This window comes from Hyla sarda, chromosome 3 (assembly GCF_029499605.1).
Source record: "Hyla sarda isolate aHylSar1 chromosome 3, aHylSar1.hap1, whole genome shotgun sequence".
Taxonomy (NCBI): domain Eukaryota; kingdom Metazoa; phylum Chordata; class Amphibia; order Anura; family Hylidae; genus Hyla; species Hyla sarda.
Window position 1 is genome coordinate 212,435,712 of NC_079191.1, and position 27,238 is coordinate 212,462,949.

Here is a 27,238-nt window from a genome sequence, read left to right on the forward strand (position 1 = left end):
TGGTGATGGTTCAGTCTTGTTGATGTGTTCCGCTAAGAGGAGGGCAGAAATAGAATTGTTCAATTGTTGTTCTCTTTGTTTCCTTAGCCTCGACCCGTACTGTATGCAATATCCCCTGATGACCGCTTTATGGCAGTTCCAGATCAGAACTGGGTCAGAAGTGGTTTGCGTGTTATGCGCAAAGTATTACACTATGTGTTGATGTAGGTTGGCAGAGTAAGTGGGATGGGACCATAGAAAAGGGTTACTCCGGCAAGTGTAGACGCGGGGTGAGGACACTGTCACTCAATTGCAAGGTGATCGCAGCATGGTCCGACCACTTGATGGAGTCTATAGTGGCAGTTGTAGAGGGGAGGAGTAATGACCTATCCACAAGGAACATGTCTATGCGTGAGTGCGTGTTATGTGCAGTAGAGAGGAAGGTATAATCCCTTTCCACGTGGTGGCGGATTCTCCATATATCGTAGACGTCTTCATCAAGCAGAAAAGAGGATAGAGAGGTGGAGGGGAGACGAGCGGCAGAAGAGGTGTCTAGTGTGGAGTCAGTGACAATGTTAAAGTCCCCGCATTGAACTAAAGAACCCCAGGAGGATTTTCTAACAAGGGACATTAGTTGTTTCAAAAAACATAACTGCCCAGTGTTGGGAGCATACAAAGCCACGATGGTCAATGGGACGGCATTGATAACACACCTTAGGATCGCATACCTGCCCTGGTGGTCAGTAACCACTTCATGGAGAGTGAAGCCCACTGTGTTCTTGACGGCTATTGAGACCCCTCTGGATTTCGAGCTGTAATGGGAGTGAAAAAAATGTGAAAATGCTGGGTGAGTAAGGCAGTGCGCATCCTCGGAAAGGAGATGCGTTTCTTGCAGGCACAAATCACATTTGAGTAATCGAACCTCTTTCCACAAATGAGAACGTTTATGTGGGGCGTTAAGCCCATTCGCATTAAGGCTAGCAATAGTTATTATTATGTTATGCAACTATGTATATATGCAAAAATAAGTAGCAGGGTTAATAACACATCAGGACGAGGCACATCTCCCAGCCAGCATGTGCTCGTCTTTAGAAGGTAACTTACATGATGGACCGTAATGAAAGACACTGAAAGACAAACAAAAAACAAACAAAAACATGAACCGCCACCCTAGGGTAACAAAAGAACAGGATGGGCACCATCCATCCTGGAATGGGGGTCAAAGTTCAGTCTGAAGCCGAGAGGCCGAGACACACACTGAGGCCTGCAGTCTGTGTAGAAAGGAATCACCGTTCCATTCTTTCCGGATTCTAGACGGTCTGGCAGCTGTACTTGCCTCATCAGGAGGCGGGACGGAGATATTCCAGGACCTTAGCAAGTCTGCGCCCTCTGTGAGGGACCTCACCACATGTATGGAGCCATCACGTTTAATGAGGAGGCGAGTGGGGAAGCCCCAACGGTACAGAATAGCTGCAGATCGTAAAGCTGTAGTGATAGTGGCTAAGTATCTTCTGGATCGGAGTGTAGCTGCAGACAGATCGGCATATAGAGATATACGGTGGTAAGGAGCTGGCAAGCCATTATTGCGGCGGGATAGAGCCATAAGTTGTTCTTTAACTTGGAAGAAATGGACGCGGGCCAGTACATCCCTTGGATCCGTGTCGTCCAAATGCCTCGGACGTGGGACCCGGTGGGCTCTATCCACAGTCAATTCTTGCAGTGTACAGGAAGGCAGTGCCGCTTTTAATAGCGAGCGGACATATTCTGGTATATCCGCCGAGGCGACAGATTCAGGCACACCACTCAATTTAGTGTTGTTGCGGCTGCTGCGGTCCTCTAAATCCGCCACTTTAGCTTGTAGAGTAGATATGCTTTCTTCCATATCATTATGTAAATCAATAAGGGTATTGTGTGACTCAGCAAAGTCCCCAAATTTGGTCTCAAGGTGGTCCACTCTGTCTCCCAGGTCCCCTAGCTCAACTTGCAGGGGAGATATAAGGGCATGCATGTCTTGCAAGAAAGTGGACCTCAATAGCAGCAGCATATCTTTCATGGCAGAATCCGCGAGGGATTGGTTAGACACAGGAATGGAGGCAAGTAGGTCTGCAGAGGCAGTTTGGTTATGGGAAGGGGCTGTAGATCCTACCTCCTTGTGCTCCAGTGCTGCAACCTCTTCTTCTGTCTGGTAGGGCTCAGAGAAGGAGACGCGGGGGGAGAGCAAGCAGGCGCCCCCGGAGAGGAGCTGGAGCTTCTCGGTCCCAGGAGACCCGAAGGACTGCAGCCGGGTGGTAAGTGAGAGGGCCGAATCGGAGTTCGGGCGGCGTCAGAGGGGTGAGAGCTGTGAGGCGACACGGCCATCAGGAGAGTGTGTCTTCTCCCTCCCCTTCCCCGCAGGAGCTGTCCTGCCGGCGCCATTTTGAGGGAGCGCACCTCTTGGGGAGAAGCTGAATTTGGCCAGCGATCCGCACCCGAGCGTCTTCTTTCTCCTGGCAGGCATGTCAGGGAGTGTTTCGGGACCGGAGTCAGCAGTTTAAGAGCGGTCAGTCGCTGTAAACAGGTCGCTATAGCAGGCAGAGAGACGGAGCTCACTCGGCGTGCATCCATTTGCCCCGGCAGCCAGGCCACGCCCCTCAGAAGACCGCAATTTTGCAACTTTTGAGGGGTTTCGTTTTTATGTAGTGCACTTTAGGTAAAACGTACAGGGTTTCTCTCTCCTCTGTTTAAATTAGACTATCTTCAAGAATAGTATACTAGACAGAGAGAGACTGAGCTATACAAAAAGAATACAGTTTGTGTATTACACAGAAAGGGGAGATTATCTTTTGCCTAGTTAGCAATACCAGCAGTTAAAAAAAAAGCTGTATCAGATATGATGCATAAACAGAGAAGACTGCCTAAATATGAAAATTATACTTCTGATCCTTTTAGACTGTTTAAAAAGTGACTTTAGACTAGAATTATAATTGTTTTAAAAACCTTACCGCATATAAGTTGTAAGTTGTGTTGAATCTGTAGAATCCAGTTCCTTTATTAACTTAGAATAGTCAATTGTAGAGGAAGCACCTTTTTCTAGTCTAGCAAAAAACCTTTCCTTCTCTTCTTGTTCTTCCAAAGTATCAAGTCCAACCCCAGGAAAAGTTTGATTTGGTCCAGAAGCCAAAACGGAATCTAAAGCACATAATGAAGTTTAAATATTTTAGAGTTATAATACTAAGGTTCTTTTCTCACTTGCATTTACCTCTCTTGTTTTATTGTTCTGTTATTTAACCCCTTTAAATGGGCACTGTCACCAAACTTTTTTTTTGATATGTTGTTGTTTTTTTTTTCATTAAAATTGTTTAATCACAGAAACTTCAAAAGGTAGCTGCCGATGCATCCAAGGACGCCTAGCGGCGTTCTCAGATGCACCGGCAGCTATCTCTGAAGTTTCCATGATTTGCAGGATGTCGTTTCCAATTCACATTTGGACATTTATGTTTTGTCCACAACTATGCATCTACTGCCGGTGCCCTAATTATTCTCTATCAGGATTGTGGCAGCACGTCATCTTTTGTGGTTATCTCTTCCCAATTATTAACTTTTGGACTGGTCTATGCATTTGTTCTTCTTTTGAGGGTCTTAATCTGCAAACCAGACTTGTGAATGATCGCGAAATAGGGGCCACTCACTTTTTTCATAAATCATAGGACTGCTAAGGTGCTCCTGTGAAAAACATCACATGTGAAACATTCCTCAAATGATACCATCTATGTATTTTTGTATCTGGTTGTTATGCGAGACTTTCATGTTATGCAATTATCCCCTATATGTGCATTCAAAAAATTGACCAGTGACTATTAAGATTCTTTATAATATCTTGTGACGGACGTGCTATGACATAAAATACATATTGACTCTACTTGACGCTAAGCTTCAGTTATCATTCATTTCATCATTATATCTATTATGTTTATCTTATGTGCCATTAATATGATGTAATACTTTATATAATTCTATCTGACATATCTTGATCAGTGTTATCTGATTACCAGTGGTTGAGATTTCCTCTCATCCCTGATGAGCAACTAATATGAATGGGTGAAACACATTGGCAAGAGAGGCCTACTAATCACTTACCAATAGCCATTATTGAGGTGTTTTCTCCTACCCCTATCCACACTTAGTTTTATGAGTTTCCTGCCTAGATAGGTAGGGTTCCTAGCGTAGGTTATCACCTGTTACCCTAATCCCTTCCCTTATATGTGGCACTTTATTGTAATACTGGAATTTATTGTTTATTCACCTAGCATTATTTGTTTTGGTAAGAGTAAAATTTATTGATTTTATATTATCATACCTAATTGGTGTGTTTCTTATAGTTATTCGATTGTAATTTGCTGTCTCACCAAGGGATATATATATATATATCAAATTGATCTGAGGGTGCCAATTATATCTTACCCAATGCTGTGTTATTTCAATAAGATTAAAACATACAGGGATTAAGAAAAAGAATGGAACCCTCAAGGCAATGTTTCTACAAATAGGTATTTGCAGGACTTAAAATATAAACATCCATCAAATGCTCCCTACACACTAAAGCAATTTCCAAAATAATAATTGCATATATTACAGAAAGTTATCTGGTTTAAAAAAATAAATAAATAAATAAAAAAAAGTGTCCAAAATTCTCTTTCTATCCGTCTCTTTCTATCCGTCTATAATCTAATGGGTTGTTACCAGTAGATCACTGTTATCAGTGATCTGTATAAAGTGGCAGTAAGAAATGAAAAATAAATAAAGCTAAATAAATAAAAGTTTATTTTCCTACCCACTGAAGTGTATGGTTAACAAAATCAGCTGCAGAAAATATGCAGTAAAATTACCCTAACCTTTAGGCTAAATATTATTTATTGAATATATAGCTGTAAAACATAACATTAAAACACTTTGGAAAAGTAAATTTTTTTTAAGGCTCCTTTTAGACTATAAATTCATCACTTTTAAAGGGGTACTCCGCCCCTAGACATCTTAACCCCTATCCAAAGGATAGGGCATAAGATGTTAGATCGCCGTGGTCCCCCTGCTGGGGACCCCGGGGATCGCTGCTGCAGCACCCCACTATCATTACTGCGCAGAGAGAGATCGCTATGCACGTAATGATGGGCAATACAGGGGCCGGAGCATAGTTACATCACGGTTCCGCCCCTCGTGACGTCACGGCCCCCCCCCGTCAATACAAGTCTATGGGAGGGGGCGTGGTGGCCGTCACGCCCCCTGCCATAGACTTGCATTAAGGGGACGGGCCGTGATGTCATGAGGGGCGGGGCCATGACGTCACGCTGCTCCGGCCCCTGTATCGCTCCTCATTACACACAGAGCGAACTCGCTCCGTGCAGTAATGATGGCGGGGTGTCGCAGCGGCGATCCCCGGGGTCTCCTGCAGCGGGACCACGGCGATCTAACATCTTATGCCCTATCCTTTGGATAGGGGATAAGATGCCAGGGGCGGAGTACCCCTTTTAAGATCCGTTATAATGATCTGTTAACAAAACCATTAAAAACGGACATTATTTTGTGACAGGAAAAAGAACGGAAGAAATAGTGCATGCCCTATTTCTTCCGTTACCTTCTCTTGTCACAAAATAATGTCCATTATTAATAACGGGCTATGACAGGTTAAAACGGATAATGTAAAAATCCCATAGACTATAATGGGATTTTGTAACAGCCGTTTAACGGCCGTTTTTAATGGCTTTGTTAACGTATCATTATAACAGATCTTTAAAACGGATAATTCTATAGTGTGAAAGCAGCCTAAGTTTTTATATATATATATGGTATATATATATATATTTTTTTTTTTAATGAATTCTGACAATTGTTTCTCAAATCAGTCAGCCTTTTTGTCTGCTAAGAGCTGCAGACACCATCAGATTAGGGTGTATGCCAAACGGATAAAATTGCCAAAAAATAAAAAAAAAAAGGCAGTGCAGAGTTGCTCAAGTGCCAGAGCCTGTCACACACTTACCTCCCACCCCGTCTTTGGCTGACAAACAAGGTTCTGTAATTCAATCAAGAAGGTACTGGAGGTGAGAGCAAGCAAGGAGGTATGCCAGCCTGTGGCACTTAAGAAGCTAGGTACTACCTTGATGACACTTTACTATAAAATAAAAAGTAGATTTTATACGTTTGGCAACTACAATCAGCTCTAGGAGTGGTACAGTATGCTTTCGTACCCTAACAGTTATCAACCATGGTTTTCAGATCTTAGCAGCAAATACAAATGACAGATTCCCTTTAAGAAAGAGCTAAAAAGTTAAATATCTGCTGTGATTTTGTGTCTCACAAAAAAAAGGGAACAATTTTTTTTTTTTAAGGCCCAAATGAAGAAAACAGGCCCAATGTCCACAAAGGCCCAAAACATCCCGATTGTGAAATTGTACCTTACAAATGTGCAGTGGAAGCTCCTGGATACTCACCATCAATCTCCAAGCTGTCCTTTTCTATTGATGTAATCAGGGGATCAATAGATTTCTGCATTTCTTCAACATGCTCTTCTTCTTCTACTTCCTCAATAGGCTGTGATGTACTTTGAGATTTTAAAAAGCTGCGGCTTGTCCTTGCCAATTCTAAAGTATAATACATATATTTTACCTTGGTTTGTCTTACTAGTATACTATGCTTTATTATAGATTGATGTCCTGAAATAGCTATGCAAAGATTTGACTTCTAGGTGTGCTTCAACTGGAATATTGTCCATCAAGGCATCATTATTTGTATGCAAGTAACAGTAATGTTTTGTGCTGGTTTTAAATATTTGTACATTAAATAAAGACATCATTGTCACAGAGTATTCATTTCTCTTACATAACACCAGCTATAGAAAAAAACAAACATTTATACATTGAAGAATAAGCCACAGAACAAAACAAGCATTAAAGCATTATACTTTACGTGTTGTAAAGAATACTTCACTTTTTTATTTCTATCTACATTTAATTTATTTAAAGTACACTATGGAGAGGACCAAAATGACACTACCTTTAACCTTTTGCAGACAATTTGATGTATATTATCAATGAAAGGAATTTCCACTAAAATGTCTTTCATGTACGTCAAGGCAATATTGGGGGCACAGGAGCACTGCCAGCCAGAGTTATCTAACTAGATTCAGCAGTCAAAAGTGACCTAAGCATCTACCATAGGTGTAAAGTTCCACACAAAGAGATAGGTAGAATCGCACTCACCCGGATCAGATGCCTCTTCTAAGAGATCCTCATGGACGCGGGTCGCTGAGACCGGATCCTGGTCTGGGAGAGCAGCGGCGTGTGGGAGAGTTTTCAGATGCTGGCCACGGACCGTATCACACCTTCCGGTGCTTCGTCAGGCCGCTCCTTGGAGCGGCCTGACGAAGCACCGGAAGGTGTGATACGGTCCGTGGCCAGCACCTGAAAACTCTCCCACACGCCGCTGCTCTCCTTGGAGCGGCCTGACGAAGCACCGGAAGGTGTGATACGGTCCGTGGCCAGCATCTGAAAACTCTCCCACACGCCGCTGCTCTCCCAGACCAGGATCCGGTCTCAGCGACCCGCGTCCATGAGGATCTCTTAGAAGAGGCATCTGATCCGGGTGAGTGCGATTCTACCTATCTCTTTGTGTGGAACTTTACATTGCTGCTTTGTCTCAAGGTAGCGCACCCCCGTTCTCATCCTCCATTGAGATTGCTCTATTTCAGACATAGCATTGTCTGTTGGCATATGATAGTATCACACTTCGGTTTACAGCAGTGCCGACTTTTTTCCTTCTCGGTCTTGAAATCTACCATAGGTGGTTAGAGGCTCTCTGTGTAAATTGTGTTTTCTGTCGGTTGGAGGATGTTATTGCTGTACACTCTATGAGAAAATTTAGAGTGAATGAAGCTTCTGCTCTGTTTCTCCAAATAAGTTAATGAATACATAGCTATTTAGCATTTGAAAAGCAAATTTTAACTGTCAAACTTTTCAGACAGAAATTTTCCAAGCAGGAAAACAAACAATTAATACGCTACATTGTAATGGATTTTACAGAGCTACTTTAACACCACAATTGAAAAAAAAAAAAAAAAAACCTTGAGAGCAAACATAAACTGATATTTTACCATCAGGGCTTTCTGGGCTGTCAGAAGAAAGAGAGTCATCTTGCTCAGCAAAACAACATTTCTGCTTTGACTTGTAATACTGTTCCAATTTTATACATTTATCCAGGTTCCTGTTAAGAGATAAACTGAAGGGGCTCTGTTCTACTACATGGTTAAGAAGTGGAAATAAGAGAATAGGATAAGGGAAAATAAAGGCCAGGAAGGATTATGGGATAATATATAAAGCAAGTTATTAATAGAAAAAAAGAAAAAAGTAAAATAAAGAAAGAAAAACCTTAAGACTTTTCCCCTATCTGCAGGATGTGTGTGATCATGAGGGGCCTAACTACTGAGACCCCTGCAATCTCCAGAACAGGACCACAGCTCTCCTTGTTCATGGAACTGTGGAGTATTTATCAAAACCTGTTTACATGTTTAGCAATATGTCTGAGGTTTTCATTAGTGGGAATATGGAGAGACATTTATCAATGTTTGCTTATGTATTCTTTTTTTTAGTAATTTTTTCCTTACTTTTTTTTTTTGCTTATGTGTGACTTATTTATCAACTGCTTTCAGCCTGTTGATAATTTTCTTTCACGTAAGCAATTTTTCCTTTTTTACTTTGGTAGTAGCTTTTTCTGCTCCATGTTTGAGCTGGAGTAAATTTAGTCAATTTTTAACCTTGTTGCGACTGTCGCAGTTGATAAATACGCGACTAAAGCAAATCAAGTTTGGAAAATTTACTACGTAAGCAAGTTAGAATTTTCTTGCTTTTCTTGTTCTTCGTGCAAATTGTCGCACGAAAACACACGTAGTCGCAGTTGCAACAATTTTGCAACAATTATAGTAAAGAAAACCTGACTAAACCCCTTGATAAATGTCCATCATGGTGCCTAGAGGAAGGAGTACTAAACGGAGCATTGTACCGCTTTGGCTTTTCATACACAACTGTGAAGAGCAGTTTCTAGGCTTATTCAAAGTACATTGCTCCCGAGGCCATGTTCCCACACCGTAAAATTTGCGGAATGCCGCCCGGAAAACAAGGATGGACCTTCCGCATATTTGATTGATTGGGTGCTAAGACAGCTCGGAAATGCGCCATCTCATAGACTAACGCATTTCTGACCGAAATCCAAAGAAATAATAGACATGTCTATTCTTTTTGCAAAAGCCAGAATTAGGATTTCTGTGGCAGAAACCTCTGCTGTGGAAATTCCACTGTGTGAACAGTGCAGCAGAATCCCATTGCTACTCCACATTGACATTCCGCCGTGTGAACATACCCTGACTCTTCAAGGAGAAACAAAAGAAAGCTCAATAGGGCTTACATCTTTTTGTTCAGTGTTAACAAAGTGTTAACATGTCTCAGCACCCAGAATTGAAAAGTAGAACATTCAGAAACACTAGGCTAGATTTATGACATAGGCTAAAAAAAAAAAAAAAAAAACACTGTCTATGTTACCTATAGCAACCAAAATTGAGCAGCTTTAAATTTCTAAAGGGTGTATTCACACACAACTGACCCGCTGTGGATTTAAAGATGCAGAGCTACAGGTGTAAAAACCTCAGTTGCAGACTTTACAAAGCAATCAAAAATACATAAGGATTACCATATGAAATCTGCAATTGTGGATACGCAATTGAAGATTTTACAACTTCAAATCCTGTGTGTGAATACACACTAAAAGTGCTCTTGAAAAATAAATGCTGTGCTTTCTCTTGTCGCAACAAAGACAGTTTTTATAAATCTGCTAGTGATTACAATACACAGTTAATATGTCACTATTACAGTAAATACACACTAGACATTATATGCTGGAAAAAAATACACGAAAATCCATTAGGTTGTTGCTGCGGATTTACTGCAGATATTGACAGGCTGCAGGTTTTAAAATCTGCACCACAGTCAAAATTTCAGTCAGGAACATTTTTTTTTTTTTACTGTGTGTAGGTGAGATTTCAAAGGTCAAATCTACTTTACTGGTACTTTGCGGATTATTTTGCTGATTTTTGCACAGAAAGTCTACAGCAAATCTGTCTAGTGTGCATTTACCATTATAAGCTATTACTAAATAAAAGTACCAGAACGGAAGCTTGGCACAGATTTGTTTCTATCATTAAATCCAGAATCATCTGCATCAGTTGTCAACCTGCTTTTTTGCTTCTTCTGTTTTAAATATGACCTTGGTTGATTTGCTTAAAGAAAAAAAATATATAGAACAGACAAAGAAACAAGGAAAGATAAGAAACAGAACGAGCCGACAGAAAAGAAGTAAGAATGAAGTTGAACCTGAGGATATGTTCACATACAGTAACTCATGCAGTGGATGTAGCGGTGTGAAATCTGCAGCAGACCTGCTACCCATTCAATGGTAACAAATACACTACTAAACTCACTCCAAAACATGCTGGTTCTACACTCCATGGGACGGGTACGCCCAGAGTGTAAGGGGTTAAGTGGTGATGCATCTATACAGATTGCAGCTGACTGTAGAGGAGTAGAACACCTGCCAGAATGATGGGTGTTCTACTGCTCTACAGGGACTTAACACTTACCCCTCCCCCCTCCTTGCTGTGTCCTGGATGGCACCTTTGTCTGTACTCGAGCATCTAGGGATCACCTGATGGCCACTAGAAGCTGCCGAGCGGAGGAAGATACTGTTCAGGACATAGCCGGATCAGAGAGGGCTAAGTGCTAAGGTTGTGTTCTTAAATTGCATTTGTTTTTAACATGCATTTTTCAGAAAACAGGTTAAATACGCAATGTTGGAACACAGCCATACAGCCCTTTTTTTTTACATTCTCTTTCCTGCTATGCTATCGGCTTGCGTATGCAGTTACAAACCGCAGGTTACTGTTGTCAAGTTCAGATCCCACCTGCACTAGCTGGCGCAGACACTGGCACACCAGGAAAGGTGCCCTTCATTTACTAACATGCTTATTCAGTAACATGGAGCTGTCTAACAGAAGACAATTATTACCAGCTGAGGCTTAGGCTATGTTTACACGGGATAATGTACACACGGAAAATCTCTGTGCGGACATTGCCCTGACAGCGGAGCGCCGGAAATGCGGCATCTCATAGATGGCAATGCATTTCTGCACAGAGTCACATGTCCATTCTTTCTGCGGACACCGGAATTTAAATTTCCGTGCCAGATGTTTCCGGTGCGAAAAATTCTACTATGTGAAAAGTACAGCAGAATCCAACTGAAATCAATGGGACTCTGCTGCTGCGGAATCTCTGTACAGAATTCCACACGGAAATTCCATTCTGTAAACATAGCCCTAGTGTTAGCCTGCAAAATGGTTAGCGTTACGCTCCATTATTACTCCAGTGCATGCCACACAGGGTAACTGGGAAGATGCATCACCACTTACCTCCTTACATCCCGTGGACCGAGCCCACTTGTTTACTGCAAGTTAGCAGTGAATTTAGCAGTGAGTTTAGCAAGTTAGCAGTGAATTTCACACAGCTAAACCCACTGTATCAAATTCACTACATGCAAGTTAAAACATTGGCTACAGATGAAGGGGGTTAACCTTCCTCTAGATCAACACAGTAGGGTTTTAGGTTGAACTTGATGGCCTCCGGTCTTATATAAACCTTAGAAACCATGCAACTATGTAGCCAACAGATATAATGGTAAATATTTTACAACAAATATTTTTACCATCCTTAGTGCAGGGGTGAGATGTCCTTTTATGTGAATTTTTGTGGAACTAATACAAGGGCTAAACTTTTTAAAGTAAAACGGACAGCTGGTTCACCCGCACTTAACCCAATAAACAAAGATTAAAATGAGGTATAACTTACTCTGATCCGTGGTCCAGTTCCGTAGATAGATCAGTTACTAGCTGGCTTGCTAATATGTTACTCGCCGGCTTTGTGCAACAGAGGCGGAAGTTGGCAACTAAGTCTTGCAGAGCAGGGAGAAGCTGCCATAGATTTATTGGTTGGGGTTTGGATGTTCAGGCCTGCACACTTTGCTAGAACAAGCCAGGAGCAGCACTTAGCAATCCATTCTCTCCCCGTCTTACTGCAGGACATGGGAGGAGATTTATGAGAGTCTGTGCAGAGGAAATGTTTCAGTTGCCCATAGCAACCAAACATATTGCTTGTTTTATTTTTGAGGGACCATTTTAAAAATTAAATAAGCGATCTGATTGATGGCCAACTGCTCCACTTTTCCTCTACATAGGTTTTGAAAATCTCCCCCACTGACTTCATAATAAATCTATAGAGCGTATCTTATGGAGCGAGCAGTAAGATGAGGAGAGAAGCGCTTAACCAAGGGCTTCTCCTGGCTTTCTCTGAACACCCAGACCTCAACCAATGAAAAATTTTGACATGTGTCTAGGGGACACTTTAGTGGCACTTTAAATGGTCACTAACTTTTCAAACGTTTTAGGATAGGCTGTAGCATCAAGGAGATTTTAGAGCAGTATTGAGCAGTGTATCAAGCACTTAGGAAATAAAGAAAATTTACTACAAGCTGCTGCAGCATCAGTGTGTCTCGCTCTGCCTCACACTCTGCAGCTAAGGCTGGGTTCACATCACATTTTATGCAATACGGGACCGCATACGGCTGGGGGGAGCTAAAACCGGGTGCTCCCGTATCCCTGCCGTATACGGCCCGTATGTAAATGTATTTCAATGATCCAACTGGAGTGAAACGGTGACTCCGGTTGGCTAATTTTTGCCCCGTATGCGGTTTTCCCACCGCGCCTAAAACGGTGAAATACATTACATACCAGCCACATACGGGAGCGCACGGTTTTAGCTCCCCCCAGCCATATGCGGTCCCGTATTTCCTAAAACATGTTGTGAACCCATCCTACTTCCTCCATCCCCTCCCCTTTACAAAGACTTTCATAGACAGAATTTAGCCTGATCATTCAGTGAGCTGATGCTCCTTCTCCTCTAAACAGAGAATCTTATTTTTTATTTTTTTCTAGTAGTTTCTGAGGTATAAGGGAGGAAAAGATTAATGTGTTTGTACTCCCTTGTAGAACTAATTTATGCAAAGTTTGTTGTAAAGGTAACGTAAGGTTAGTATAAATTTAAAGCATACCTGTCATTTCAAAAGATTTTTAAAGAGAAGCTGACAGCATGATCACCTGCCTTAACCTTAATCCACAGGTTAATAGTGTAGGTGATCCTAAATTAAATTCTGTTTATCTGATTAAAGTTAACCATTCCGCAGTATTTGCTAATATGCTAATTTTATTATATGCGCAATGGAGGCGGTCTGCTGCTTTGTTAGCATTCTTATCTCCGCCTCCTGTGTCCCGAGATCCCCTCCTTTAACTTGAATATTCATCTGGCTTCACTCTCACATCTGCAAGCTGCACGAGTCATTGCCCACATGACTGCTCTTCTCGGTATGCAGAACACATTTTACATCCTGAAGTCACAAGAAAATAACTCTCGTGACCTGCAGATGTGAGTGAAGCCAGAAGGATATTCAGGATGGGGGAGGGGATCTTGGAATACAGGTGATAGAGAAAGAATTGCTAGCAAAGCAGCAGACCGCCTCCATTGCATATAACAAAATATGCATATTAGCAAAACTAAGGATTACTGTGGAATGGCTGGACTGATTTTAATAAGGTAAACAGGGATTTAAATCAGAACCCCCTTGCACTATTAAACTGTGTAATTTAGATAAGTGAAAGTGATCCTGCTGTCAGATTTCCTTTAAACCTGCACGGTCTTATTAGATTAAGCCTTCAGGGTGGTCACAAGGATCTTAGTGCTTTTTTGCTAGTATTGAGCTCCTGAGAGCCCCATCCATTGTGCACAGCCATTTCTCGTTCTTTCCATTTCAGGGGGCGGGACCAGAGCTGGGCTTTTTGCTAGTTGTTCATGAGCAAGACTTTCTCCCTTAGTTGCCCAGCCTATCAAAGCAAAGCATTCAGTCCTTACAACTAGCCATTAGAGTGCTGGTGAAAATGCACTAAATAGGCTGGCAGTGCTGGGGGATGATTTACACAGTACAGTACAATATATGTGGAGAGGAGAAGGGGTTATTGATGCACCAGGTTTGCAAGGTGCAATATGAGCAGAAATGCACGAAAACAGCAGCAGCGGCAGGGTAGATCACTTTACAACACTGTAGATGTACACAGGTACTTACACAAGGGATAATTGTCCTTAACTTAATAAGGGTAGTCATAGAACAGAGGGAAGCATTGATTTACTTTTGTGGATCATCTTTAGCAGTTAGACAGGCTAAGCTCCCAAGTACACAGTTCTCAGCTTTTCTTCTTCCCCAGCACATTATGGATGCTAAGCCCTGCCCTCCTCTATTCTGTGCTGGGCCCCATCTGTAGACAAGCTTCTTTTAACATACCTCCATCGTCAGAGTCATCTTCAGTGATCCACCATGGAGAAGCATCTTTCTTTTTTGTTTTTTTTACTTTATGCTTTCCGGGATTCTCAAGAACAACTGATTTTTTGTTACTGTCAAATGAGTCATCTGAAAGAGACTAAGAAAAATACAAACATTAAAAACCTGAACATAAATTTTAAACATGCAATATATACACCACAGCCTAACAGATCCCAGGCGCCAGGTCACCACTGCAACTGAAAATTTTGTAGGGGCGCCTAAGATTTTGTCAGCCCTTGCTAATAGGGGTTGTCCAACTTAAAAAAAAAAAAATAATAGTTATATATATATATATATTTTTTTTTTTTACACTGACCTCCGCCTCCGTTCCCATGCTAGATAATCAGTGGACTGATATCAGATGACCACCGCAGCCAATTAGCGTCATCTGTGGTCACACTCCGTACTTATCTACCTTGGATAAAGCGGTCAGCAAAACACATGTCAGGGGTTCTGCGGAGTGGTCTGTATTTTGTTCTATGTTTACTTGCTGCTCATACGGGTCTTTTTTCTCCCTTCTCGGGTTGTGATTCTATACAGCTTTGCCCACCTACCTACTGATCATTCCTCATATATCTTTTGTATACCTATCGTTACCTTGATGAAACTCTTTTCTTTTTATGCATGTTTTATTACAATATATTTCAATAAAATGTTCATTTGATGTTCATATTATGTATTTCTTATGTGTGATTAAATAGTTGGTTGTGTACTAAGAAGAAGGAAGCAACTCTTCTTCCTCAATAACATCACCCTGGACGGCTGGCCCTTGTTTCTCTTCTTGCTCCACTGATGAGAGTCTGCCCTGTCTTGGGAAGTGCTGGAGAAGCCCCTGGCATCATAGAATGCTTTACCCATCCTTATAGCTGCTACTCACTAACGGCCCCCAAATTGCGCTCTCTTGGGACTCTTCTCAGCTGGAGGGGAAAGAGAGGTACCTGTACCCTGGTCTCGGCAGTCTGCTCCGTGCCCTTGTACCTGGGGCTCTTCCATTGTATTATGAGACCAAGTGTAAATAAACAGAGGTAAGAGGTTTTTCTCCAGACACACACACCCCCCAGAACTAAGGAAAACCCTTCAGATCTTCCAGGGGAATCCCCTTCTCCCAGTAAACCCCTTTCAAAGAGGAACTCTCCCTCTAGTAATCACCTGACATTGGTGGGGCCCCACCTGGTATACAGGGGCCACAGACAAGTTGGTGAGAGCTGCTTCACAGGACTGTGTCTTCCAATCACTGGGAAGAACTTTTCGCTTTTAGTACAGTTAAGCTATAGAGGGATCCCCTTTATTTGATTCTGAGTGGGATTCTGACATCATGGAAATGTGATGTCATTCTAGCATAGTGAAGATGGGATCATTGTGCCACAGCAGAGATTGATGTCATTGTGACAGTCAAGGTTGCTAATTGGCTGCGGCAGTCACGTGACATCCGCTGCTTTGTAACAGTAGAAAGCTGACCAAAGGCAGAATGGGGGGGGGGGGATCAGCATGGCAACGGAGGCAAAGGCTGCATGATGTGTGTCATCCTGGCTCCTAACTTTGTCAAGCCCTGACATACACAGCATGCAAGTGAAAGAAAACAAGCACTCAGCTTGCAGTACCACAAAAAGTCTGCATACAAATAATGATTGAGTTTCTAAATGGGAGGGCATTATCAAAGATTTCTGATGTGGATTTTGCTATGCTTTAGGATGGAGATTAGCCCTTACATTGGGGTTAAACCATGTCCTGAAAACCTGATGTGACTTGCACACAAATGAATCACTTAAAGGGGTATTCTAGGAAAAAAATTTATTTTATATATCAATTGGCTCCAGAAAGTTAAATAAATATCTTTATTTCTTATTTATATATTTTACATTTCATTGTATATTTTATTTTAAATTAATCATATGCACAATACAAAGTTGGATACAACTAACTGTTTATCACTACCATCTGTAGGGAGAAATTTATTTTACATTATGTCTGTCATATTGGTTTTAGTAAACATTATTCTTGTAAATATTTTTTGTACTGCTCAACTATATGTTTCTTTGTAGCAAGTTTAGCAACATTCCGATAAGTTCAATGTGAATGGGGATCTATTGAACCTATTCTCAGTTGTTCCACTCCATGTATTTGTTCATGATCTACTCCCAATCCTATGATACGAATACCTTGTTTTCTTTAGGAACAATGATGCACGACAGGTGTAGTCTCAAGATATAAACAGCATCACTTTCTAGGTTTTTTATGCACATTTACCTACTGAAGAAGGGGTCGGAGGACTACAGTTCCCAGTACCCTGAAACGTGTCTAGGACTTGGCACTATTCACACCATCTACTGGTACGCATCCAATAACCAGTGTCTGCACCTAACCCCGGCACCAGAGGAGTTAACCTAGTCTCCAGCCTCCCGCTTCACCTGAGGAGTCGATCCAAGCTCCAGCCTCCCGCTTCACCTGAGGAGTCGATTGAAGCTCCAGCCTCCCGCTTCACCTGAGGAGTCGATTGAAGCTCCAGCCTCCCGCTTCACCTGAGGAGTCGATTGAAGCTCCAGCCTCCCGCTTTGTTTGTCGGCATCTCACCTCCAGTTCCCCTATGTGGGACGCCGCTCCCGTGTGTGCTGACACTCCTGCCAGAGTGTCGGCATTGTCACCATCTAACTATCCACGGAAGAGCGGCTGCCAGGAACGGTTTTGACCATCGCGTCGCACCCCACTGCCATCGGGGTTGCTAATCTAGCGTGAGATTGCCACTTACCATCTTGCGGCTACACGGGAGAGCTTTCTATAGTCGCATTCCATAGGTCCATGCCAGTGAGAACCAGGCGGCTACAGGCGGTGAGAAATAAAACTATTAATGTTCCTCCATTATCTTTACCATCTAATCTATTGACTATCTGGAGTCTGATTCTTCAATATTTATCAAGTGCATTTTAACCATCTGCTCCGTAACGGGACTAACAAACAAGGTGCCGGATTATCGGACTTTACACGCTTACTATATATTTTAGTCATCCATCCAGTATTATTACCCCACTAGGGCCCAGTGGGGTATGTACTAGTGCCTGTACATGTGTAGTATATTTTATTATATTTTACTGAAATATATTATATTTTATTGAATTCTATACAATAAAAATTTTTGTACTAGTGATGCTGTTTTTTATTTATTAATCCACACATATCATAATGCACCTTAGATGGTGAGGTGCTTGAGGTAAAAGCTATAAATTTGATTTCTAGATTTGTAAATTACTTCCATTAAAAAAATCTTAATCCTTCTAATAATTATCAGCTGCTGAAGTTGAGTTATTTTCTGTCTGACAACAGTGCTCTCTGCTGACACCTCTGTCTGTCTCAGGAACTGCACAGAGAAGAATAGGCTTGCTATGGGGATTTGCTTCTACTCTGGACATTTCCTGAGACAGGTGTCATCAGAGAGCACTTAGACAGAAAAGAACAACTCAACGTCAGCAGCTCATACGTACTGAAAGGATTAAGATTTTTTAATAGAAGTCATTTACAAATCTGTTTAACTTTCTGGAGCCAGCTGAGATTTTATTTATTAATATATATATATATATATATATATATATATATATATATATATATATATAACAAGTTTTTTCCTGGCTAACCGCTTTAATGATAGGTCACTTAGTTATTTTTCCCACATGTGCATTTTTCCCCACAAGTTTTAAATATACTGTAAAACAAATCCACACTGTATAAAGTATTACACCAATACCTATCGAAGTGCTGACATCCATGTAAAATGACACTGTGTGATTGTACCCATAGGGTCAATGCACCCAGCAAAACCTTGTGCACAGACTCATGGAGCACATGGAATCCTATATAACCCTTATGTTGGATTTGCACACAGGGAGAGATGTATCGAAACCTGTCCAGAGGAAAAGTTGCCCAGTTGCCAATAGAAACCAATCAGATGGCTTCTTTAATTTTTCAGAGGCCTTTTCAAAAATGAAAGAAGCAATCTGATTGGTTGCTAAGAGTAATTCAGCAACTTTTTCTCTGGACAGGTTTTGATAAACCTGCACCATAGTATTTTAGTCTGTAATTTTAGCTGAAACCAAAAGTGGAACTGACATTTAAAAAAAAGAAAAAAAAAAACTATAATGGAAAGATTTGCAGCTTTTTCTGCTTTTTGGACCCATTCCTGGTTTTGAATAAAAATACTGAACAAAATTCTATGTTTGAACGTTAAGGCAGCCATACACATAATCTTACAGTAGATTTATGGTTAACCCCTTAAGGATCAAGCCCATTTTAACCTTAAGGACCAGGCCAATTTTATTTTAGCGTTTTCGTTTTTTCCTCCTCGCCTTCTAAAATCCATAACTCTTATATTTCAGGGATGTGGAAATCCTATCGCTCGACGCCCGGAACATGTTGTTCCGGGGCGCCGGGCAGGTGAATTTTTCATAGCTTTAGCCCTGTATCGGCCAAGCAACCGACTTCCCCTCTTTTTTTTATTTTTTATAATGCCGGTGTGAGGTGCGGGAGCGGATGCAGACTTGCATGGAACGCAATGTCTGCACCTCACACTGACGCTCAGGATGTACAGAGTGGGCTCCTGACTCCTCCCTGCTCCTCACTCGGCACCCCACGGCTGATTTGAGATGCCGGGGGCCGCCGCTAATAGCCCGGCATGCGGCGTTCGCCGCGGCCGGCTATTAACCCTTTAGATGACCACTGTCAAAGTTGACAGCGGTGTCTAAAGGGATCTTTTAACCATCCCTGGTGGTCTAGTGGGGTGGATCGTACACCCCCCCCCCCCCCCCGCGCAGTGCGATCGTGGGGGGCGATCCCCTGTGGAGGTAGCCGGAGGGCTTACCTCTGCATCCATGGCTGCCCCCATAGATCTGCATTTGATTGAGCCTGCCTTGAGCAGGCTCAACCTAATGAACACAGATCAATAAAGTTCCACAGAACTGCATTTATCTGTATGAGGAATCTAAATGATTCCACCCAAAAAAAGTGTATAAAAAAAAAAAAAAAGTTTAATAAAAGTTTAAAAACACCCATTAACCCCTACCATATTAGAGGTACGTTCACACGGATTTATTTGCAGGTTTCCTGCTGCGTATTTGAAAGGGGGCGATCTCTTCTCAGCTGTCCGCAGCAGATTTTCCGTGGCGGAATTTTCGCCGCAGACCCTTCTGACTTGAATGTGGCTTGCGGCGGATTTTCCGCAGCGTAAATTCCGCCTCGGAAAATCTGCTGCGGACAGCTGAGAAGAGCTTGCCCCCTTTCAAATACGCAGCGGGAAACCTGCAAATAAATCCACCCGTGTGAACGTACCCTAAAAGTTCATATCACCCCCTATAAAAATATGTAAAACATAATAAAAATAAACATATTTGGTATTGGCGCTTGCATAATTGACTGAACTATTAAAAAATAACATTTTATATTCCATACGGTAAATGGAGTTAATGTAAAAAAAAAAAAAAAAATCACAGAATAGCTTATGTTTATAACATCAAATCCCAGAAAAAATGAAGTAAAAAAGTGTTCAAAAAGTCTGATCAATGCCAAAATGTTACCGATACATACAGCATATTACGGCCAAAAAAAAATGAGCGCTCATACAGCCCAGTATACGGAAAAATAATATTATAGGGGTCAGGGATTTTCTTTTTTAAATTAAAAAAAAAATTATTATTATTAAAACGTGACGGAAACTAAAATTTGGTATTGGTGTAATCAGGCCGACGTAAAGAATCAAAATAATATGTATCTTTTACCACAAGGTGAATGGCGGAAAAAAGAAAACCTCAAAATTTGAAATTTTTTTCAATTTCACCTCACAAAAATAAAAAGAAATTCAAAGCAAAAAATAAACTTTTTCATTTTTCCTTATATAGGGCGGTATGAGGGCTCATTTTTTGCGCCGTCATTTGTACTTTTTATCGATACCACATATGCATATATAAATCTTTTAGATAATTTTTTATTAATTTTTTTTAATAAAATGTGACTAAAAAGCAGCATTTTTTTACTTTTTTTTTATTTTTTACATTTACGTTGTTCACCCTACGGATCATTAACATTGTATTTTGATAGTTCGGACATTTACGCACGCGGCAATACCAAATATGTTTATTAAAAAAATATATTTATGGTCTTTGGGGGTAAAATGGGAAAAACTGAATTTTTATTGGGGGGGGGGGGTTTCTTTTAAAAAAAAAAATTTACATTTATTTAATTTTTTACACTTTTTATTTTCCCATCTATATCTATAGCAATCATTTGATTGCTAATACTGTTCAGTGCTATGCATAGGACATAGCACTGATCAGTATTATCGGCGAGCTTCTGCTCTGGTCTGCTCGATCTTAGACCAGAGAGCAGGAGACGCTGGGAAACTCCGTCCGCCATCTCAGATGCGGCATCGCTGCGGGCGATCCGATCACCTATTTTAACATGCGCATTGACGAAGATGCTGTGATCTGTACTTATCACGGCATCTGAGGGGTTACTGGCGGACATCTCCATGATCGCGGATGTCGGCCATTACCGGCAGGTCCCCGGCTGCTGCTAGCAGCCGGAACCTGCCGTGTATGATGCGGTGCTCGCGGTCATACACAGGACGTAAATGTACGTCCTGGTGCGCTAAGTACCGCCGCACCAGGACGTACATTTACATCCGTGGTCGTTAAGGGGTTAAACAACTGGTAAATGGATTATTGTCTGATAAATAATAATGTCACAGACACTGTCATACACATTTTAGACTATATTGCCTGTTACAGTTCTTCACGCTTAACACACGTGATCAATCAGGAGACACATGAACAATCTTTCAGGGAACCTTCTGACAATATTCTTTGCTGTATGATTGTTCATTAAAAAAAAAAAAAAACTGGAGACACACTAAAGGTGGGTCACACATAACTGATCCGCAGCGTATTTTACACAGTGGATCCGCTGATGACTTGACCAATATTGTGCCTCCAGTTGTTGCCGAATCCCACATGCCCTGCCTCGCCCCTCGCAGTGCCAATACGCCACTCCAAGCAGCCACACTGGGGGACTGCAAGTCGCCGAGTGCACTCAGACATCACAGTGTAGCCACGATGTCTGAGTACACTGCTCATGTGCATTGTAATCAGACATCGTGGCTGCTCTATAATCAGACATCGCGGGGGGGGGGGCAAAGTGGGGTGGGTTTTGTCAACAGCTTGAGGCACAATATGGGTCGGGTCACCAGCAGATCCGCAGTGTAAAACATGCTGCGGAATCGTTAGGTGTGACCCTACCCTAAACTGGTATCCTGCCAACGGACCAACATCAGCGTTATGCTTTAATCCAACAAGTATAGGCACTTCAAAACCCACTGTATTATTTGCTTGAATTCATAAAAATAAAAAAACTATTGCAACTGTTCATATCTCTGAAGCAAAAACTAACAAGCAGTCTGAAAGCCTATCCACACCTCTGATTTTCTGCCAGGAGTTATACTGTCTGCATCCTGAGCCTCAGAAATCTGCCCATGCGCAGTCACCATTGACGGCAATGCAATCTGGGAGGAATTTCACCCAAAGAATTTACATGTTCGGGTCCGGAATTTTGAATGGTTTTTGTTTTGACAACAAAATTCAACTGTGTGGATGGGCCCTTAATGTAGACCAACCAATCTAAACATGTGTCAGTTTTATCATACAGCCTGATGCATTTTTAGCGGATTCAAGGTTACATTGCATGTATATTTGTTGGCAAAAATTTAATCAGGTCCTTACAAACGAGATCCCCATAGCAGGTTTCTATAGGCACTGAGTATGTCTTGTCACTGGCTCCAACTATAGGAGTGCTGAGGCTGTAATAGAGCCAAGTGCGGAGAAGAGAGGGGGATATATAGGAAAGTATGGACTGCAGCACCCTCCTGCTTAAAGCCAATAGCTTAGGAGTTCATGTCACCTCCAGAAAGAAACATTATATTCCCTAAAAGGACCATGGATAAAGCTGCATTCACACAATGTTTGGGGCATATGGCAGCTGGATTAGGCATTTGAAAACTGCCTACTGCTGTATCCCTGCCAAATCCCATTCATTTCAATGAGGCGACTAAAGTCAACTATAAACTCTTGTTGACTCAGTTTTCCACAGTATTTAGTTTTTGAACCAAACTGAAAACCATGGTCTGCTGCGCTTTTCTAAAACTGGATACAGTGGGAAAATGAGCTGATCCGAGTCACTAGCTGACTGGTCACCTCTTTAAAATGAATAAGGGTACGGCATGGGTCTGGCAGGGAAATGGCCTGCAGGATCCGGCTGCCATATGTCCCAGACATGATGTGTATGCTGCATAAGGAGAATGGCATATGCTATTGTTTTTGGCTATGTTTACATGGTAGTTGTTCAAATCAGTTATGATATGTCCGGTATTGACACATAACGGAGGTCACTATTAACGGATATGAAACGCATGTTAATGGAAGTAAGATGGTAAAAGATTTTGAAAAAATCTGTTACTTTTATTTTTCAAATTTCTAAGAAATTTTTAATAAAGGTTAGGTTCACACTGCGGAATCTCCAGCCGGAAAATTTACGCCCGGAGATTCCAAGTGCGGTCAGTCGGCGCTAGGACTGCGCAGACATTGCTGTGCCCAATAGACTGCAATGTGTTCCGTGAGGATATCCACCAGAAGAAAGAGCACCACCATTTTCCAGGCACAAAACTCTGTAATGTGAATTTGTGAACTGAAAACCCATTCACTAGCTTTTATCAAGCAGAATTTCTGCCTGCAATTTCAAAGCAGGATTGCAGGCAGAAATTCCATAGTGTGAACCTAGCCTAACAGAATTGAGTAACGAAAATGTAAAATGCTCATGTGAACCCACCATAATATTGCTTGTTAGGGTGGGTTCACATCAGCGTTTTTTTATTTCAGTTATTCAATTCCATTAGAGAAATTAAGAAACGGAAATGAAAATGAAAGTAACGGATCCCATTAATTTCTATGGGCTTTTTTTAATCTCCTTTGTACTCAGTTATTATCAGTTATGGAGAAAAATACCAGACAAGCATTTTTTTCTCCCGTCATGAATAACAGATATTCTAACGTATGTTAGTAATTTAACATTGTAGTCTATGGTGACAGAAGTCACCTCCGTTAACCTGTCTTTTTTTTTTTTTTTTTCCGCAAATGCTACTGAGCATGCTTAGAAAAAAAAAAAAAAAAACCTGGTTTAAAACTAACAGGGATAAACGGGTGTTTTAACGGGTTATAACAGATGTTAAAGGATAACTACAGGATATACAAGTTATTCCCTATCCTAAGGATAGGGGATAAATGTTAGATCGCAGGGGGTCCGACAGCTGGGGCCCCCAGTGATCTTCCGAACGGCGCCCCACCTCCCTGCATGAAACGAGCATTTTCGACCACATAACACTGGAAAAAAAAAAGTGTAAAAAGTGTAAAAAAAAGTTAATAAAGATCATTTAACACCTTCCCTAATAAAAGTAAAAATCCCCCCCATCTTTTCCCATTTAAAAAAAAAAAAAAAAAACTGTGTAAATAAAAATAAACATATGTGGTATCACTGCGTGTGGAAATGTCCGAACTATAAAATATAGCGTTAATTAAACCGCACGGTCAATGGCGCACGCGCAAAAAAATTCAAAAGTCCAAAATAGCGTATTTTTGGTCACTTTTTATATCATGAAAAAAAATGAATAAAAAGCAATCAAAATGTCCGATCAATATAAAAATGGTACCGACAAAAACTTCAGAACACGGCGCAAAAAATGAGCCCTCCTACCACCCCTAAAACGGAAAAATAAAAAGTTATAGGGGTCAGAAGATGACAATTTTAAACGTATACATTTTCATGCATGTAGTTATGATTTTTTTTAGAAGTACGACAAAATCAAACCTATATAAGTAGGGTATCATTTTAATCGTATGAACCTACAGACTAAAGATAAGGTGTTATTTTTACCGAAAAATGCACTGTGTAGAAACGGAAGCCCTCAAAATTTACATAATGGCATTTTTTCTTCAATTTTGTCACACAATGAATTTTTTTCCACTTCCCCGTGGATATTTTGGTAAAATGACTGATGTCCCTGCAAAATAGAATTGGTGGTTCCAAAAATATCCCATAATATGGATTTTTAGGTGCAAAATTGAAAGAGTTATGATTTTTAGAAGGTGATGAAGAAAAAAATGAAAATGCAAAAATGGAAAGAGAGAGAGAGAAGAGAAGAGAGTGTGTGTGTCTGTCTGTCTGTCTGTCTATGGATTACCTCTTTCAAGAACTGCTCGAACTGCTCATCCAGCTCCTCTTTAGACAACCGATGAGACATGGCTCCTCTGAGCACACTCAGGCTGGGTGACACCACACAGGAGCTAAGGAAAATGACACGGTAGTACAACCATGAAGTGACGGTAGCGCAATAGTCAGCCTGATACTTTAGCCCCGCGCTAACTCCGAACTTAGGAAAGTATACAATGACACAACAAACCGGCACCTCAGCTGTGAGCCGGTAACCGGGACAACACACAGCGCTGCCGCCTGCTTTCCCGTACATCCAATCACCGCTCTCCGCTTAACCACCAATAGCTTCCTGCACACAGGAGCCGTGACACGTGATTGGCTGGAGATGGAGCGCTCAGAAGTGACGGTTGGGTAAATGGAGCGACTGTGAGGACCTGTCACGTGACAGTGTTGTGGTCCGGGCTCCAGACACGTGATCACTGCTCTTCGGTGTGACTGGGCTGGTGACGCTTGTACCTGTGTTCTGTTTTCTGCTCTAAGCTGTGTCGCTCAGACATTTATACAGAACTTTTAAGGCAGAACTAAAAGCCAGTGAGTTTTAATATGTAATTTGTATTAATAAAATAAAAACAATATTAAAATATGGCCTTTTTTTTTTTGTCTGAAAGTTCAAAGGGCTTCTTTGATGTCCCACCCCCCCCCCTCTCTGCTGTTGCTATGGAGCTCAACCTCCTGGTCCCATCTTGACATACAGGATACAGTCGGAAATGTCAGCTTAGCTAGGGGCGTCAGTGCTGTGGAAGTTGAGGGCTCCTTCACACAGCGGAATATTCATCCAAGAGAGTTGTGGGTGGACAGTATGTGTGAGGCAGGCGCTTACTCTATCAGACCATACTTGGACCATAGACGGCAATGCATTATACACTTTTCATTCTTACTGTGGAGTCCGGAATTTCCACAGCAGAAATTCTGCCCTGTGCATGGAGCAGCAGAATTCTATTGAAAACAATTTGATGCTGATGCGCCAGAATTTCGGAGTACATGGTGGAATTTTTACCGCCAAAATTTACTGCCCTTTTCTTCAATGGGAGTCTGCTGTCCCATTTGCACAGAGGAATTTCAGCAGCAGCAGTTCGGTCACGAAAAATCTGTAGTCTGGTAAATTAAAAGACCTTTCTTAAAATGTTGCAGAATTGCAGGGGGAATCCCCTTCTGCAGAATGCTTTGTTTGGAGAACGCAGAATTCCACCTCAGTTTCATCGGAATTCCACAATTCTGCTCAGCAAGCTTTGCTATCCGGAATTTGTGCAGAATTGTGGGGCTTTCCTATGTGTCAGGGTGGGGCAGTAGGTGGAGATCAGTGGGAATTATGGGGAAGATTTATCAAAACCTGTTCTGAGGAAAGGTTCTCCAGTTACCCATAGCAACCAATCAGATCGCCTCTTTCATTTTTCACAGGCCTCTTTAAAAATGAAAGAAGAGAGCTGATTGGTTGCTATGGGCAACTGCACCACTCTTCCTCTGCACAGGTTTTGATAAATCTCCCCCTATGAGTGTCAAAACTGCAGTGGGGGGGGGGACGCTAAGGTAAAGGTGCGTTCACATTGCATTTTTGTTTCTGTTTCACCTATATGGTAACATGCTACTGCATGTTATCTGTTTTTACATTGACTTACATTATAAAAAAGGACCATAACATATACGTTTTTGTTGCCGTACACAATAGTGTAGTTGACTGTTTTGGCATACAGAAAAATGATATGTTCTATAACGGAAACAGTAAAATGGAGCTATTGAGCGAGAGTCAGAATTCGAGCAGGCACAGGGCGTGCATGTATGTCCTGCGTCTTTAATGGGTTGTCTGGTGGAATTATAATTTTACAATTGTTCCCAGGCTGCCTAATGAAATAACAACATTTTAACTTACCTTCCTCCACTCGCTCCTAGCTGTGGTATCAGGAGGCCCCAGCTCCAGTCTGTTGTTGCTGACAGTCTGCTTTACTGAACCAGACGGAGTTGTAGACGTGATGTCATCCAGCTATAGATGCACTCTAATACTAAAGCTACAGGAGAGCGGAGGAAGGTTAGGTAAAAATGTTGTTCTGTTAAAGGGGTTATCCACTATAAGGTGATTTTAGTACGTACCTGGCAGGCAGTAATGGACATGCTTAGGAAGGATCTGCGCTTGTCTTGGGGCTAAATGGCTATGTTGTTAGATTATCATAACACTGTGTCTAGCTTTTTATGAACTGGTATTTCCTGTTTGAGTTTTCTTCGTTTGCCTACATATCCCATAATTCCATTTTCCTCCCTCCCACACATCAGACATCCCACCCATTGAAACATAAATGAGCTGCATCCATTCAAAAGACCTGTGGTTTTCAATCAGGGTGCCTACAGCTGTTGCATTAGTTCCAGATCCTGAAGAAGACAGGCTCCCTGTCATCAGCTGACTAGTGAGTAAGGTCTCGGCCGCATTGCAACCTGGGCAAAATCTGAGACATCAGTCATTTTGTATGCTGTTATAAAT

The 27,238-nt window shown here is 41.6% G+C and overlaps 1 protein-coding gene across 10 annotated transcripts in view; it reads right to left on the minus strand.

Annotated features, from left to right (window-relative positions):
- The window catches only part of CEP162 (centrosomal protein 162), a 179,415-nt gene extending 152,724 nt beyond the window's left edge, over positions 1–26,691 (minus strand). For 3 of the 10 annotated variants that reach the window (XM_056565999.1, XM_056566004.1, XM_056565998.1), the window contains exons 1-6: positions 26,099–26,158; positions 24,737–24,839; positions 14,434–14,569; positions 10,160–10,273; positions 6,441–6,590; positions 2,961–3,147 (exon numbers count right to left, since the gene is read on the minus strand). In XM_056565999.1, the coding sequence (XP_056421974.1) occupies positions 2,961–3,147; positions 6,441–6,590; positions 10,160–10,273; positions 14,434–14,569; positions 24,737–24,839; positions 26,099–26,130 (722 nt within the window). In that variant the 5' untranslated portion in view covers positions 26,131–26,158. Of the gene's footprint in view, positions 1–2,960; positions 3,148–6,440; positions 6,591–8,098; positions 8,209–10,159; positions 10,274–14,433; positions 14,570–17,218; positions 17,238–24,736; positions 24,840–24,961; positions 25,216–26,098; positions 26,159–26,635 lie in introns of those variants that run through there. The other 7 variants (XM_056566006.1, XM_056566002.1, XM_056566001.1 and 4 more) reach the window with 6 other exon arrangements.
- Between the last annotated feature and the right edge of the window lie 547 nt (positions 26,692–27,238).